Here is a 17,290-nt window from a genome sequence, read left to right as displayed (position 1 = left end):
CCTTCCTCATGATCATTGATGCCCCACGAGGTGAGATCTTGCATGGAGCCCCAGACCAAGGCAGATTGACCGTCATCTTGAACTTCTTCCATTTTCTAATAATTGCGCTAACAGTTGTTGCCTTCTCACCAAGCTGCTTGCCTATTGTCCTGTAGCCCATCCCAGCCTTGTGCAGGTTTACAATTTTATCCCCGATGTCCTTACACAGCTCTCTGGTCTTGGCCATTGTGGAGAGGTTGGAGTCTGTTTGATTGAGTGTGTGGACATGTGTCTTGTATACAGGTAACAAATTCAAACAGGTGCACTTAACACAGCTAATGAGTGGAGAACAGGATGGCTTCTTAAAGAAAAATGAACAGGTCTATGAGTGCTGGAATTCTTACTGGTTGGTAGGTGATCAAATACTTATGTCATGCAATGAAATGCAAATAAATTGTTTAAAATCATACAATGTGATTTTCTGGATTTTTGTTCTGTATCTTTCAGTTGAAGTGTACCTATGATAAAAATGACAGACCTCTACATGCTTTGTAAGTAGGAAAACCTGCAAAATTGGCAGTGTATCAAATACTTGTTCTCCCCACTGTATGTGTGTATATATGTGTGTGTGTGTGTGTATATATATACACACACACAATGGCCCTCATTTATCAAAAGTGCGTACACCAAATTTCCAGCGTACAACTGGCGTACACTCAAAACCTCGGTGACTTTGAGATTTATCAATATAGACGTTGGCGTACGGCACTCTCAAATCCTACGCCAGCTCAGGAGGTGGTGTACGCACGTTTTGAGTTAGTGCGGAAATGCGCAGAAAAAAAATCCTAACGCACTGACAAACTAAAAGATATGATATATTATGACCCACTGTAAAAAAAACAACAACATAATAATTACAAACTTCAGTGTTTATTTTTGTGCAACATGGACTTCAATGTTTAATTTGTGTGACTTTACCAAAGCATTTGATTAAATGTATTCCTTCAGATGCGAGCCTGTGCACTTTACATGACGTTTCAGGGTTAGGCCCGGCAGTTGCGCACGGACTGGGTTCAGTAATAAAAGGCTTTTAATGACCAAAATATAATTCAGACTGACAAAATAATAATGACATTCTTCTTCTTTTAAATAATAATAATAAAAATAATAATAATAACAACATTCTTCTTCTAAAAAACAATAAACGTCATTAATAATAAATATCATAAAATAAGACGAATATTACAAATTGTCATGCAATTATTAATGTGAATGAATGGTACTCCACATCACATCATCATCTTTTATTCCACTTTTTAAACTGGCAAATGTTTTTTTTAAATTTCTTTCTACCTCCCTGGTGATCGTCTCAATCTCCACGTCAGAGAAGTTTCTCTTTTTTGCCGTCTTCCTTGTGTCCATGGCGTAAAATGAGGGCGTGAGGGAAGCGGAGACTTGAATATATAGGGGCGTGTTATTCTAATGACGATCGTTTTCAGCCGCGGCATTTATCAAGGGCAGGTATTGCGTACACCTGGATTTTAAAGGTACGCACAGCTTCATAAATCAGGCGGTGAGAGGAGTGTAAGCAAAATCTTACGCCAACATTTCCGCCCGTTTCTACGCAAGAATGATAAATGAGGGCCACTGAGAGGTGGGTCTTCAAATAATTGGACAATGACAGTTTTGATATTTTGTCTGTTTACCACTATATATTACAGTTAAATAATGATTATGGGCTTAATGTGTAGTCTCACAACTGTGTGCTATTCCTCCTTTATTTCTTCAATAATTAAATATGTAAAAGTTGCATTCAAAGGAGCTCTCAATACAAGTGAAACAGGCCATCCTTAGGCTGCAGAAAGAGAAAAAAATCCATAAGAGAGAACATTAGGAGTGGCCAAATGAACAGTTTGGTACATTCTGAGAAAAAAAGAATGCACTGGTGAGCTCTGCAACACAAAAAGGCTTGGACATCCATGGAAGACAACTGTGGTGTATGATCGTAGGATCCCTTCCATGTAAAGAAAAACCCCTTCACAGCATCCAGCCATGTGAAGAACACTCTCCAGGAGATATTATTATCCAAGTCTACCATGAAGAGAAGACTAAACAAGAGCAAATACAGAGGGTTCACCACAAGGTGCAAACCATTCATAAGCCTCAAGAATAGAAATGCCAGATTAGGCATTGCCAAAAAACATCCCAGTTGTGGAACAGCATTCATTGGACAGATGAATCGAAGATCAAACTGTGCAAGACTGATGGGAAGAAAAGTATGGAGAAGGCTTGGATCTGAACCATACCACATCATCTGTAAAACACGGTGGAGGCAGTGTGAGGGCATGGGCATGTATGGCACTGGGTCACTAGTGTTCATTGATCATGTGACAGAAGACGGAAGCAGCCGGATGAATTCTAAAGTGTATAGGGATATATTGTCTACTCAGATTCAGACAAATTCAGCAAAGTTGTTTGTAAGGTGTTTCACTCTACAGCAACCCAGGCGTTTTTTGAGTTATGGCCGAGTGAATTACCTGATCTCAACCCGAAAAAAAAAAAAGCATGTAATTCATTTGCTGAAGACAACTTAAGGCCGAAAGACCCAGGAACAAACAACAACTGAAGACAGCTGCAGTAAAGGCCTGGCAAAGCATCACAAAGGAGGAAACCCAGCATTTGGTGATGTCCATGCGTTCCTGATTTCAAGCTGTCATTGACTGTGAAGGATTCTCGACGAAGTATTAAAAATGTACATTTTATTTATGATTGTGTTCATTTGTCGAATTACATTTGAGCCTCTGAAATAAGGGGACTATGTATGAAAATGGTTGCAATTCCTAAACGTTTAATACAACATTTTTGAATTAAAGGCGAAAGTCTGCACTTCAATTGCATCTCCGTTGTTTCATTTAAAATCCATTGTGCTGGTGTGTCCAAATATTTCAAATATATAGCTCCGGAAAGAATTGAGAGACAACTGCACCTTTTTCTTTCCTTTCCAAAAAACTCTAAAATGAAGGTTTTGAGTGAAGAACAGAAGGGTTAAAATTAAGGGACCACTGCACTTTTCTTTTCTACTTTTTTTTTTAAAGGAAAGAAAAAGGTGCACTGGTCCCTTAATTTTAACCCTTCTGTTCTTCACTCAAAACCTTCATTTTAGAGTTTTTTGGAAAGGAAAGAAAAAGGTGCAGTTGTCTCTCAATTCTTTCCGGAGCTGTATATCAAATGAGAGTTAAACCCTAATAAGTGTAGGTGGATTGTTCACCTTAAAGCGTGACATCCAGTTATGGTATGTTCCCATCCTGTTATGGTATGTTATATTAACATCCTGATAGAGACATATCACAACTATCTGAAAGTCTCAAAGCTTTTATATAGATTTACATTTTCAAATATTTCATACAATTCTTTGAAATAACTCAAAACTATGGACTCATGTAGTAACCAAAAAAGTGTTAAATGTATTCAGATTTTGGATTCTTCAAAGTAGCCACACTTTGCAAAGTATGACAGCTTTGCACACTCTTGGTAGATTGGATTGCGTTTTTGCTGCAGAATGCTGTGGTAGCTATGCTGGTTGAATGTGCCTTGGATTCTAAATAAATCAGATCGTTTCACCAGTAAAGCACCCCCACACATCACACCACCTCTGTGTGTCACAATGGGAACCCACATGTGGAGATAATCTGTTCCACCACCTTGCATCTCAGAAAGACTCGGTGGTTGGACTCATCAAAGGACAGATTTCCACAGGTCAAATGTCAATTTTTCATGTTCCGTGGCCCAAGCAGGTCTCTTCTCATTGGTGTCCTTTAGTAGTGGTTTCTTTGCAGCAATTCAACGATGCAGACCTGATTTAAAGTTCTTAGTTTTTCCAGATTGACTGATCTTCATGTCTTAAAGTATTGATGGACTCTTGTTTCTCTTTGCTTATCTGAGCTCTTCTTGATAGTCTTCTGTATATCTTGTCACAATACAACTGATTAGCTCAAATACATTAAGAAAGAAATTCTACAAATTAACTTTTAATAAAGCACACCTGCTAATTTAAATGCATTCCAGCTAGTTGAGAGAATGTAAAGAATGTGCTAAATTGTTATCAAGGCAAAGGATGGCTACTTTGATTAATCTACAATATGAAAGGTTTAGATATGTTTAACACTTTTTTTTGGTTGCGGCATAATTCCATATGTGATACTTCATAGGTCTGATATCTACCCTATAATTTTACAATACAATGGAATGAGTAGATGTGTAAGTTATATACTGTATATTAGATTAGATTTAACTTTATTGTCACTGAACAAGTACAAGTACAGTACAACAAAATACAACTGAAATGTAGGGATAGCAATGAAGTTCCTGGGGTTATATATGTACATGTAACAACTGAAAAATGCAAGTACAATGGCAATTCTAAATGTGCAGTACAGGCAAATTGAAGGTGCAAGGTGGCATGTGCAACTGAAGTGGAGGGATAGCAGCAATGTGGGTCCCCGAGGTAGACACGTACATGTATGAACTGGTACTTCTTTATCAGACAAAGCAGTGTCAGAGACCAGTAGTACAAGGGAGTATTGCAACAAGGTCCCTGAGAGGCAGTACTAAGCAGTGGGTGGGTGGGTATGGTTAGTGGTGGGTCACAGATTTCGGCAGGGTTACAATGGATGGAAAGAAAGTTCCCGAGCCTGCCGTGTGGTGTGAATATTTTGAGGCCAAGTTAGCTATAGCCCTGTGAGTGAGCAAGACTGGGTTTGAAAGATGATGTACACTTTGTCAAGATTTTAACTTCTCTTGGAAAACTGGATTTATTTTTCTCTGTATTTTACCCGAACAGAGACATACATTGAAAAAAAATTTAACCAAAATACTAGTCCTTACCTAGCTTTGAACTTTTTCCACCTAAAGAATATGATACTCACAGAACGGAAAATCATTGTGGAAAGCAGCTTTGAAATTAAATCAGAACTCATACAAATGTACAGGGTGGAAAGATTTCAGCATTTAATAATAATGCATACAATATTTATAGGAAAGTGTGTTTTTAATGGGAGAGATTTTAAGTAGGTCCACAAAATAATGAAGGAAGACTTTTAATATTTCACTTCTTGCATGTCTCATAGAAGTCGATGAGTAACACCTTAGGACATGGCAAAATCACTTACATTCACTGGGAAGAAAACCAAATCCAAAATGCATACATTTCCCTTTCAATGTCATTATACTTTTTCCAAGGTAAAGGACAAACAGTATGCCCTCATGTTTTAAAACTTTTTCAATTTACATTTCCACTATTTCACACTCAATAAGAAATTCTATTTTACTGCGGACAGAAATGGCAATGCATAGTAAGAATGACCCATTTGTCCGATCCTTTACCAGCCTGTTCTGCATTGCTCCATTCTCCCAGACTCATCAGTTTGTTCATCCCAGCCCTGTTCAATATTAGTTCTTTAGTCAGTGACAACTTAGCAAATATCAGAGGAATTCTGGCAAGCAAACTAACGGATTTAGAGCTTTACATGGCATATATGAACAACATTAACCGAAGATTAATTTCCTGTCCATTTCAATGCAATTTCATATTGATAAACATAAGTTGGTTTTCAATGCATTGACACCATCTGAGAAATCTCACTCTATTACACATTACTGTTACATGTAATAAATTGTGTGCAGTGTTATTTTATCAGACATTCTGTAAATAACCATTTGACCCTTTACCTCTCTTGGATATTTACCCTCCCTAAGGTGCACCTTATACTGTAGGTAAAGTTAACTGGAAGATATCGGAAAGAATTAACATTTGTAAGAATTTCCGCATCATTGAGGGGTTGGCGCCTGGGACTGTGTTCTCTGTGAGCTCTATGACTAACAGCTGGGTTAAAAAGTATTTTTGAAGATGTAATCACGACCAGGGCTCAAGGTGAGTAGGGAAGCCAAGAAGAAAAAAAGCAAAAGCCCTCCCAACCACATTCATCCCTCCCACTCACTCAGGCAATATAACAGCTGATGTCTGATTGAGTATTAGGCCCATGCTGGTGTTCCTAATGTCCTTGAACAGGTCTCAAGGTATTATGCATAGTTCTGTCATTGTCAATAAGATGTTTTTTTTCCCCTTTTTTCTGTGACTCTGTGAAACGAATTCTGTTTGAACAGCCTCCTCAGTTGATTAATTAGACAAGGGGATTAGCTGTTTAATATTAATGCTGGTACATTTCCATTTCAGTGTAACCTGCTGCCTCTCTGCCTCGGCATCAGATAAACGTTGACGATGTAAACATTCAATCAAGTGTCCTCATGAAAGGCTGAGTCAAGTCAAAGTCAAAAGCGTTGTCTTGTTGTCTCTTGTCCTCTCAGGTCTGGCAAGCATCCACGGAGGAATCTCCACCCAGGGCTGGTTCATCGGGCTGATGTGTGCCGTGGCTCTACTTACACTCATTGTTCTAATCGCCTGCTTTGTCAACAGAAATAAAGGAGGGAAATATTCCGGTAGGGGCTCACTCTCAAGCACACACAAACACTGCACTTTTTGAATGCTAAATAGTTATCGCAATAGGCATCATTATACCACTAAATCCATTTAGACTTGTTATTACCAAAGAGAAATTATACATACAGTGGATATAAAAAGTCTACACACCCCTGTTAAAATGCCAGGTTTTTGTGATGTAAAAGAATGAGACAAACATAAATCATGTCAGAACTTTTTCCACTTTTAACGTGACCTATAAAAACAAACCGAAAACTTCAAGGGGGGAAAATGAAAAATAAAAGCCACAATAACCTGGTTGCATAAGTGTGCACACCCTCTTATAACTGGGGATGTGTCTGTGTTCAGAATTAACCAATCACATTCAAACTCATGTTAAATAGAAGTCATTACACACCTGCCATCATTTAAAGTGACTCTGATTAATCATAAAGTTCAGCTGTTCTAGTAGGATTTTCCTGACATTTTCTTAGTTGCATCTCAGAGCAAAAGCCATGGTCCGCAGAGAGCTTCTAAAGCATCAGAGGGATCTCATTGTTGAAAGATATCAGTCAAGAGAAGGGTACAAAATTATTTCCAAAGCATTAGATATACCATGGAACACAGTGAAGACAGTTATCATCAAGTGTAGAAAATATGGCACAACAGAGACATTATCAAGAACTGGACACCCCTCCAAAACTGGTCAGGGAGCCTTCCAAGAGGCCTACAGCAACATTAAAGGAACTGCAGGAATTTCTGGCAAGTACTGGCTGTGTGCTGGCAAGTACTGGGCTATGGGGTGGGGTGGGGTGGCAAGACAGAAGCCTTTTCTTACAAAGAAAAACATCCAAGCCCAGCTGAAGTTTGCAAAAACAAACATCAAGTCCCCCAAAAGCACGTGGGAAAATGTTTTCTGATCTGATGAAACCAAGGTTGAACTTTTTGGCCATAATTCCAAAAGGTATGTTTGGCGCAAAAACAACACTGCACATCAACCAAAGAACACCATACCCACAGTGAAGCATGGTGGTGGCAGCATTATTCTTTGGGACTGTTTTTCTTCAGCTGGAACCAGGGCCTTAGTCAGGGCGGAGGGAATTATGAACAGTTCCAAATAACAGGCAATTTTGGCACAAAACCTTCAGGCATCCGTTAGAAATTTGAAAATGAAGAGGAAGTTCACCTTTCAGCACGACAACGACGCAAAGCACACATCCAAATCCACAAAAGCATGGCTTCACCAGAAGAAGATTAACGTTTTGGAATGGCCCAGCCAGAGCCCAGACCTGAATCCAATTATACATATGTGGGGTGATGTCCTTGCAATCTAACAGATTTGGAGCGCTTTTGCAAAGAAGAGTGGGCAAATATTGCCATGTCAAGATATGCCATGCTATTAGACTCCTACCCAAAAAGACTGAGTTCTGTAATAAAATCTAAAGGTGCTTCAACAAAGCACACTTATGCAACCAGGTTATTGTGAGTTTTTTATTTTTCCCCCTCAAAGGTTTGTTTTTCAATTTACATCACAAGAACCTGGCATTTTAACAGGGGTGTGTAGACTTTTTTTATATCCACTGTAACTATGGACAACATTTTATGCATACTTGGACTGAAATATTATATTTGGTAATATACTCATCACACTAATGCTCAGCATTTCAAATTGGATATATTTACTGCATAATGTCATCTTGAATAAATGGAAACGTGAGTTTTCTATTCATATTATTTAAATGCAATATATTTGGTAAATGCGGAATTTGAATAACAAAGCACACAATGTGCGAAGTACACAGAAGATACAATATTGTTGCAGTCCCATGAAAGCGATGAGGATGATGCTATAAACACCCGCCCGGGAATCCTAAAGCCAGTAGTGTCTGTAAGGGACGGGGGGTCCTTCTTCCGCACCTTTCATCTTCATGCACTCACTGGGCGCCAGGTTCAGCCCAGCTAATCGCCTATCATGTCGAACAGACAGTCTAAATCTCAGGGCTTTGTTGTCTTGCCTTCATTAAACACTAGCTTGCTGCACATTCCCTGATAGTTTCGCCTTCCCATCGCATATTAGCATTCAGTCGTTAATATTCTTGGAAATGTTGCTGACATCAAGCTCAGACTTTGTTGTTACTAAGTGTTGTTTGAGAACTTGCAACGTACTTGAACTGAACGTAATGTTGTCTGTGTAAAATGCTGTTTGATGTCGTACTGTGGTAACATATGTGTGAGGTGTCCTGAATGATCTTTTCTCCTCGAGTAGTAAAGGAGAAAGAGGACCTCCACCCAGACCTAGAATCCCAGGGCATGCACGATGACACCTTCTGTGAATACAGGTAAATCACACTTTCAATCCCCAGCATGTCACCATTCCTTTACAAAGTTAAACATCAGCCCATTTAGTTTAGTAAAACCTCAAACATTTCATGTTGCACACGGTGGCTTGAATTGTGTCAAATTTCACGATTCTATCTCTTGCATTTCCTATAACCGAAAAGAGAACCCCACATGCATGAGGTTTACACGGACCCACACAGACATCCCTGTTCGAGACATGTGACGGGCTGAGTAACATGTAGGCTTAATGTGTATGTGGCAAACAGCAGCCTTGGCTGTTGTTGTTTCTGTATTTGTGAATGTGGTGTCGTCCTAAACGGGGCATTGTGATTAGGTAGATGTGTGGTGGTAGAGCTCGTTAGCCGTAACAGCCTTGTCGTTCAGATGTTACCATTTGTTTCTGAATTGAGCTCAATGAATAAAAGCCGCCTGGCTGCAACACAACCCAGCAGGAGGCTAAAACCAATCTGTGTAATTGAATGGGGCTCATCTCCGGGGCGTTAATATCTGCGCTCAATTCATTAATCCTCCGCCGGTCCGATTCTGAACACACTGGAAGAGTGCAACTCCGAGATCCACTCCGATCTGTGTAGTCTCACACTCAGAACCTAAATGGATGTTATCAATCAAATGTGATGTTAGCCTAGACACCTTGCCTTGTGTAACGCTATTAAGTAGAGTGGAGCGGATGATCCATTATGGTCGTGTTTTTGGGGCTTTGACGATAGCATTGCTTGCTAGATCAAAAATAGGTGAACCAGCAATCCCACCATAGGTACAATCACTAAAATCTGCACTGATTCCTTATGAAAAGTCAAGGACATTGAGGAATAGCTGACAGGAAGCTAAGAGGCCAGGTGCATCATTGCACATGATAGAGCAGTGAGGACGAGACACACAACTCAAAAAGCCCCTATTGATCTTGTTTTGAGAGCATCAAAGGATCTTACCTTGACTAGCCTACAACACTGATATGCAAAGAATAATTGCATTATTCGCTTCAAGTGAGGGCAAGTGAGACGTGTGGGTGAACTGCATTAAAAATGTAATTTCACTAATGGCACTATACACCCTCTGATCCTTCCATTTGGACCAGTTTAATTTGGTCTACTGTCTACAGATTTTTATGTAAAAAAATAAAAATAATTAGCAGGACTTATTTTTTCTTCTGATAAAACAGCTGTGCTGTCTTTTAGGGTTTATTAGGTCAAACCTCAGTTGGATAGTCCAGATAGTCCATCTACAGATACTACATCCTGTCAACAATCTGTTGATGCAACCGGGTCTCATTGGAATACGTTAACTATTATACGTAAATCTGTGGCACTCAATTTCATATATATTATGTTACGTTAGGCTACATTACAATGCGCTACCAAAACACATAATATATTACAAATTGGCAAAAACATATCACATGTTACGAACGCTAGACAAATGTATCATATTTTACAAATGCTACGAAAACATATCATATGTTATCAACGCTACTAATATTACAAATTTACACAAAACAAATCGGCGACGTTCAGCTCTGCCTGCGGGCGTCCTACTCACAGCTCTATACAGGGACAACGGATCTCAGTGGACATTTAAAGGCCTTACCAAGGTCGCTACAATATGTAATAAATGCATTTTAACCTTACAGTTAACCTTAGGTATCACAGCACTGGGGTTAATGTTAGGGTTAAGGTTTGGGTTATGATTAGAAAATTTTTTTATGATTATTACTCCCCACGTTACTTCACCTAACGTAATATATCTCTCAAATGTGTCTGTCGAAAGTTTTTGTATAATAATTTATGTATTCCAATGAGACCAGGTTGGTTGATAAGCAACTGCTTGCTGTGGGTAAGGTTAGGGTTAAGATAGGAGTTCATGTTAGGTTTAGGATTAGGGTCACTATAGTTTAAATGTTGCTCTTGATATGTGTAGCATTTACAAATTGTCCATCCATAAAATATTACTGTTACCAATGCTTCCCTTTTAAGTTCTTCTGTGCAGGATAGTGTGGCCAATGTTATATACATGGTCAGAGCAGCAACTTTCATACATACTTTTAATTTAACTATTTCATTTTATTTCCTTTGTGTATGGCATAAAAACAACCCGTCACAATGATTTAATCCAGCTTGACTACTTGTAAATGGAGACTACTCCATGTCTGTCCACTCCACTTAGCCTACAGTTTTCAGCATTCAAACTGTGAACAACACCAGTGTTACAAAAGCTAGACATTTTAATTCCATTCAGAGACTGTTGAAGGTTGAAAATGCACATCGCTTGAAGTCACTTGACATCATGCAGTTATGCGTTGATTATTGTTTGTGTGGTGTGTTGGCACAGAAATTGGGTGGTGGAAAACGGGTTCCATATATTTGATGAAATTAGAGATATAGCATCAATATATAAACAAATTCAATGTCCCCAAAGCTGTCCACATCCGGCACTGATCGGAGTGTAATGAGACCGGCAGGGAAAATAAGATACATCCATGATAGTCACCAAATCCTGAAGATTCTGCCCTGTAGCCCTTTAGTGGTATCAACTGTGGATACCACAAAGCCATGCCGAAGTGGCACAGTAAATATAAAATACAAAGTAAATATTGCAAAGTACATATTTATAACGTCAAAGAAGCAGGTGCATTTTTGACTTTCTTTTCTATGACACCTGAGTTGGACCTCAGGCCAGCTTTAAATTTCAAACTGTCGCTTAACATTGCTGCCGAATCACTGGGGTTCTTTGTTAGAGCTCTATAGGTTCAAACCCGCACATGTCCTTGTCTTCACCACTAAAGCCCACAGAGTTAAGCCATGAGTGAAATGAGGTGCTTTTCAAATCCCCTGTCTTTGTTCCTGTCGTGTTGTGGCACAGTGACAACGACGAGAAGCCACTGAAGGGCAGCCAGCACTCTCTGAGTGGACAGATCAAAGCAGAGGACAGTGGGGACAGTCTGGTGGACTATGGGGACGAGGACGTCCAGTTCAATGAGGACGGCTCTTTTATCGGTGAGTACGCCGGACGCAAGGAGAAACGTGTGTCCATGGAAGTCAAAGGAACCACCAAGCAGAGCACAGCGTGAGAGGAGTGAAAAGGGCCTTCTTCCATCCTTAGGACTGGTGGATGGGGGCAACGGGAAGAAAATATGTGACATAATCCATACCAAGCACAATCTCACGTGAAATGTGATGTGTCATTGTCAGCTGCACTGTCATCATTCATTTTCTAAAGCTCTTTGTTTTTATCAAAGTGTAACAGAATGCATTATTTCCAAATGTATATATTATTTTATATGTGTGGGGTGTTTTATATTACTGCAGAAATCAGTGAAAAACTTTGACGCTTTTGCATTTTTTGGCAAATGCAACTGTTTGTAAACCACTTAAATGTAAAAGGAGAAATCTCCAATCCACAGTGCTCTCATGCCCAGTCGTGTTAGGAAACTACATGTGTATGTGGTATTATGATGTCAGATTTCAGTTAAAGCAAATATTATTGACATTGTTTGAAATGCGTTCATTAAATATGATTTTAATATGTGTACAGGGGTGATTCATTATCTTATTTCCTGGTTTTGACAAAATAAGAATAAAAAATATATGCCTCAGTTATATTAAAAGAACTAAGGCTGATACCGGGAAAAGTATTATACCGTTGCTGTAGAAGTTTCCGATAGATTTCCGCAGTGAGGATGTGATTCAATGGTTTTAACATCCAGCTTGCTACAACATGCATACAATTATCAACTGAGTTACCACTTAATCTATTCTAGATTGTCTGTTCTATCTAGCTCATCAACATACCAATTTACCATGGCTTAATGTTGTTTCAATGTCCTTAATACTGACTTGTTCATTACAACTTGCCATCATAGACACTGCCGTTCAACTCCGAAAAACTAATCTTAGTAGGTCTGTTGTAAAGTCACCCTAAACCTGACAGCTGCCTTTGATTGCATCTTTGTACAAATACTCGACAGCTATTGCATGTTTAAGAATGTTTGTGGATGTTATTGGTGTTATTAAATTGTTTTATTTCTCATAAACACTGGCCATCGATTGACTGACTCGCTGCCTTTAAACCTTGTAAAGAAAGAGCACTCCAGCATGATTGGTGCTTGGACTTCGTAATAAACAGGGAATCCTGCAGAAAGCTTTGTGTTACAGTTACGACTCGATGCATCTACTGGTTGTGATGCGAAGGAATACTCTGCATCTGTTTCAATGCGGCAAGTGTTTGGTATGACCGACATTTTGTTGTACACTATGCATAAGACCCGTGGGGACATTACTGTGAATGCCCCGTGACGCCTGGCTCCAAGGTTGTTAATGGGTTGTTTAAAACAACTTGTGCCACGGGAGACGGAAATGGGAAGTCGCTAGGGCGGGCAAAGTTAGTGGATTAGAGAGTGGCGCTATAATCACATGACGGCAGAGAGTATCGCGCTGAGGACCCTGGCTGCTCAGGTCAGGATGGGCTGGCCTTTTCCATTTGACTAACTTTACAAGTTATATTTTCTCCTGTGTAAATGACAGTGTTCTTTAGGACTCAGCAGACAAAATGAATATGCTAAAGAGGGGAAAAGAAAGCCATTTCTTACACGAGCGACATATCAGTCAACAGTATGGTCCCTTGGAAGTTCTGCTAAAAGGATTTTTAGCAGTTTTTTACCCACTATATGTGCTCTTGTACCTTCAGTGTAATGTAATTGACAGTAGGGAACAGGACTGAACCCCTGCGCCACTGTTTCTGTGGCTATTGTGGAGTGAATGCAGGAAAGGAGAGGTCAATGACTTGGAGCACAAGGTGAACCTTTAAGAGCTCCAGTGACGCCAGAGAGCATTTTTTAGACAAAGCACTCCCACAGCGTTTCATCTAAATCACCAGCAAAGTTATAAATGATGTAAAACTTGGGTCAATGTCAGCATTTGCCTAGAAGGCCCAGCACATGGACAAATGGCTGGATTAAGTAGAGAGGAAAAATGGTCTCTCCCACTCTATAAATCCTTTCCCGTGTCACCAGTTCTAGGTTCTTTCTGATATCCAGGTTGCAGCCACCAAAGGAACATTAGATGCGATTATTACCTCATAGGATTGCTATTTAAATCCTTAATGTTGGACCTGACTAATGTTTTTGCTGATATACTGGCATTCTCATTAACAGGCCAATTTGTGAAATAATCGAGAACATTATGTAGCTATTTATTCATTGTTTCCATTTCATTATATCTATTCAACTACAGTGGAACAATTTGGAACAGTAGACACTATCAAAGACTGCCAGGAAAGTAATCCTTTGAATCAAATATGCAAGTCTTAGTTGAAATAGTCTTTGGTGCTTGAATTGACAAAATGTCAAATGGTCTTCCTTAATAATGTCCGTTGACTTAAAGGTAATTTGGTCAAATCAAAACAAACATAATCTGTGCCTAAAAGGTTGTTCTCCAAATTAAGTTTCCTCATGTGTATCTAGCTGGGATCATTTCAGTATTTTCTGAATACAAATTAACTATCTTCCTTTTTCTTAGCCAGAGTAAGTTATTATTATTATTATACTATCCATATTCATATTAAATACTATGTTATAGTTCATATCCTTATTAAATACTATGTTACAGTCCATATCCATATTGAATACTATGTTACAGTCCATATCCATATTAAATGCTATGTTACAGTCCATATCCATATTAAATGCTATGTTACAGTCCATATTCATATTATATAGTATGCTACAGTACATATTCATATTATGTAGTAGGCTACAGTCTCGATTCATATTAAATAGCATATTCCAGTCCATATTCATATTATATAGTATGTCACAGTCCATTCATATTAAATAGTATGTTCCAGTCTATTCATATTACATAGCATGTTACAGTCCATATTCATATTAACTATTAGATTCAATAAAGTTGAATCTAATATAATCTAACTAATATATTACAGTCTCGTTTCATATTAAATAGCATATTCCAGTCCATATTCATATTATAAATATGTTACAGTCCATATTCATATAAAATAGTATGTTACAGTCCACATTCATATTAAATAGTATGTTACGGTCCCTATATGTATCAAATAGCATGTTACAATTCATATTCTTATTAAATAGCATTTTACAGTCCATAATCATATAAAATAGTATATTACAGTACCTATTCATATTAAATAGTATGTTACAGTCCACATTCATATTAAATAGTATGTTACGGTCCCTATACGTATTAAATAGCATGTTACAGTTCATATTCGTATAACATGGTATGTTGCAGTCCCTATTTATATTAAATAGTATGTTACAGTCCATTTTCTTATAAAATGTATGTTACAGTCCATAATCATATAAAATAATTAGAAACTATATTCACACTAAACTAGAGGAAGTTACCATTAACATTCATATTAAACAAGAATAAGTGAGTCCATATTTATATTGAGATAAGGGGAGCTTGCATTACCAGTGCAGAGAGCTCAACAGGGGTGATTCATTTGGAGAGCGGCGAAAATGGTAATTTCTGTGCAGGCCTCTGAGTCTCTCGAAGCTCTGATGCAGCTGGGACATCTAAGGGAATGATCGCAACACATTGCACTTACCCTGCAAATGGATTGGTCCCCAGGTCTCTTGGAGCTGTCAGCAACTCACTTTGTATGAGGCCTTCATTCATCAATACATTTTTGTGTGAGCAGCAACTTATGGGAGGGAAAAAAATGAGCAAAACTTTTTTGCCCTGTCCTATTTTTTTTGCATAAATCCTGCTGCCAGCACAACTGGACATTTTAAGAAACAAATTATAGACAGGAGGCAGTTAGAGCTTGTCCCAGATGATCTGAAATACATCTGGCCAGGCTTCTGAAAACTCTATTTCTGTTATTTTGCAATTCTAAGGGATTTTTCAAAATATGAAAAACCGTGTGGTCAAGTTGATAGAGTATGGTGCTTGCAATGTCATGGTGGTTGGTTAGATTCCTGCAATATCAAAAGTTAGTATGCATGCTTGGGTCAGATAAAACCGCCTAATGGTATAATATTATCACATATTGATGGATGTTGTTGAAATATTTAAGTACTCCAATACCATATATCACTCTTTTTGGCATAAGAATGGATGTAATCTTTGTTATGAGAGAACCAAAACCATTTCTGTAATCATTCAAATCAGTGATTGAGGAGCTAGATGTCTGCATTTCCATCCAATTATCCACACACTGGCTGTTTGCACACTTTTCTTTTTCATAGAAACGTAGCATAGGCATTTGCGATGCTTTAGCGTTCACTTTATAGTGGCCCAACACGGAGGCTAATGATGATTAGAGAAAGATTTCAAATGCCTGATACTTGTTCTTGATAGCGTGCAATCTAAAATGTTTTAGAACCCCCCCACCCCCAGTAAAAGTGGTATTTGAAATTGTAATGTGCACTGAGTATTCTTCCAAACCAATGAGTTCGAGGACTAGATCTTCCCAGTATTTACGGAGAAGCTGTGAAGAGACCCATCCCTGAATTGATGCACCGAGCACGGACAGATGCTGTTCTGTGACTATGGTAGCAATGATTTGGGAATGTAGGGTACGGCTGAACACATGGCGGGGCAAAGGTAAGCGGTTCCCCTCGGGAGGCGGACAGATGCGGGCATATCGCACATCTGAAATGGCTCTGGGCCTGCTCTGGACGCTGCCAAACACTGTCAGGTCAGAGCACAGTGGCAGAGGTTTCTTCAGTTGAGACTGGGAAGACTCTGTGTTTGACCCGGGAATCTCCGTTTATCTTCGAGGCCAAGTCTCGACACATCGTCCTCTTCTTCCATCTGTATGGTCTCCTAGGCTGCCGAGTGGCTGTCCTCCAGGCATTGCTAAGAGTTTGGCCTTCTCTAATACTGTTCCCTGTGCTTCTATTATCCATGGGTTTCATGAATGATAAAACATGTGAAATAAATAAACAGGAACATTACAATTCCACAGAGACCTTCCCTTATCACAAATGTACAAGGGGATGCATGCTTCGAAGTGCATTTGCATATTTAATCGTATTTTTTATTAATGCACAATGCAATCAAAACGCTTTTTACACTTGTACATCTCTTGTCTGTTTGTCTTTATGAACGACCTGAAATATTTGCTGTGTACCTACACTTCTGGATCTGCTGAAGTTCAAATACACACCTAATTAGGACTATGAAGGACAGATACACCTTGCTGTAAGTGAACATTCAATCTGTGGAAATGACAAATAGGAATGGGGTAATCAAAGAAATGGCCAAGACGTTAATGTAATAAAAGGAATGCAATTTAAGGAGCCGCTGTTTTATTTATTTATATGCTCACAAGGGGCATTAAACAGCGTCTTATTTTTGCCCTAATGGTGTTCTGCAAATCCCTGACCAGAGTACTCAGGATTAGGGTTATTACTTGTGCCAGACTGTCTTACAAATGGGTAAATTCCCAATGGTTTTTAAACCCACATTTTCCATACATTCAAGGATCAAG

At 38.9% G+C, this 17,290-nt stretch overlaps 1 protein-coding gene across 7 annotated transcripts in view; it reads left to right on the top strand.

The window, feature by feature from the left end:
- Positions 1 to 12,842, top strand: part of chl1b (cell adhesion molecule L1-like b) — an 86,406-nt gene extending 73,564 nt beyond the window's left edge. For 6 of the 7 annotated variants that reach the window (XM_020055847.2, XM_020055844.2, XM_020055845.2 and 3 more), the window contains 3 exons: positions 6,343 to 6,474; positions 8,721 to 8,793; positions 11,672 to 12,842. In XM_020055847.2, coding sequence (XP_019911406.1) covers positions 6,343 to 6,474; positions 8,721 to 8,793; positions 11,672 to 11,879 — 413 coding nt within the window. In that variant the 3' untranslated portion in view covers positions 11,880 to 12,842. Of the gene's footprint in view, positions 1 to 6,342; positions 6,475 to 8,720; positions 8,794 to 8,955; positions 9,033 to 11,671 lie in introns of all 7 variants that reach the window. The other variant, XM_034287326.1, reaches the window with a different exon arrangement.
- Positions 12,843 to 17,290: the final 4,448 nt, after the last annotated feature.

The sequence above is a fragment of the Esox lucius genome, chromosome 17 (genome assembly GCF_011004845.1).
Source record: "Esox lucius isolate fEsoLuc1 chromosome 17, fEsoLuc1.pri, whole genome shotgun sequence".
Taxonomy (NCBI): Eukaryota; Metazoa; Chordata; class Actinopteri; order Esociformes; family Esocidae; genus Esox; species Esox lucius.
This window is presented reverse-complemented; position numbering and strand designations above follow the sequence as displayed.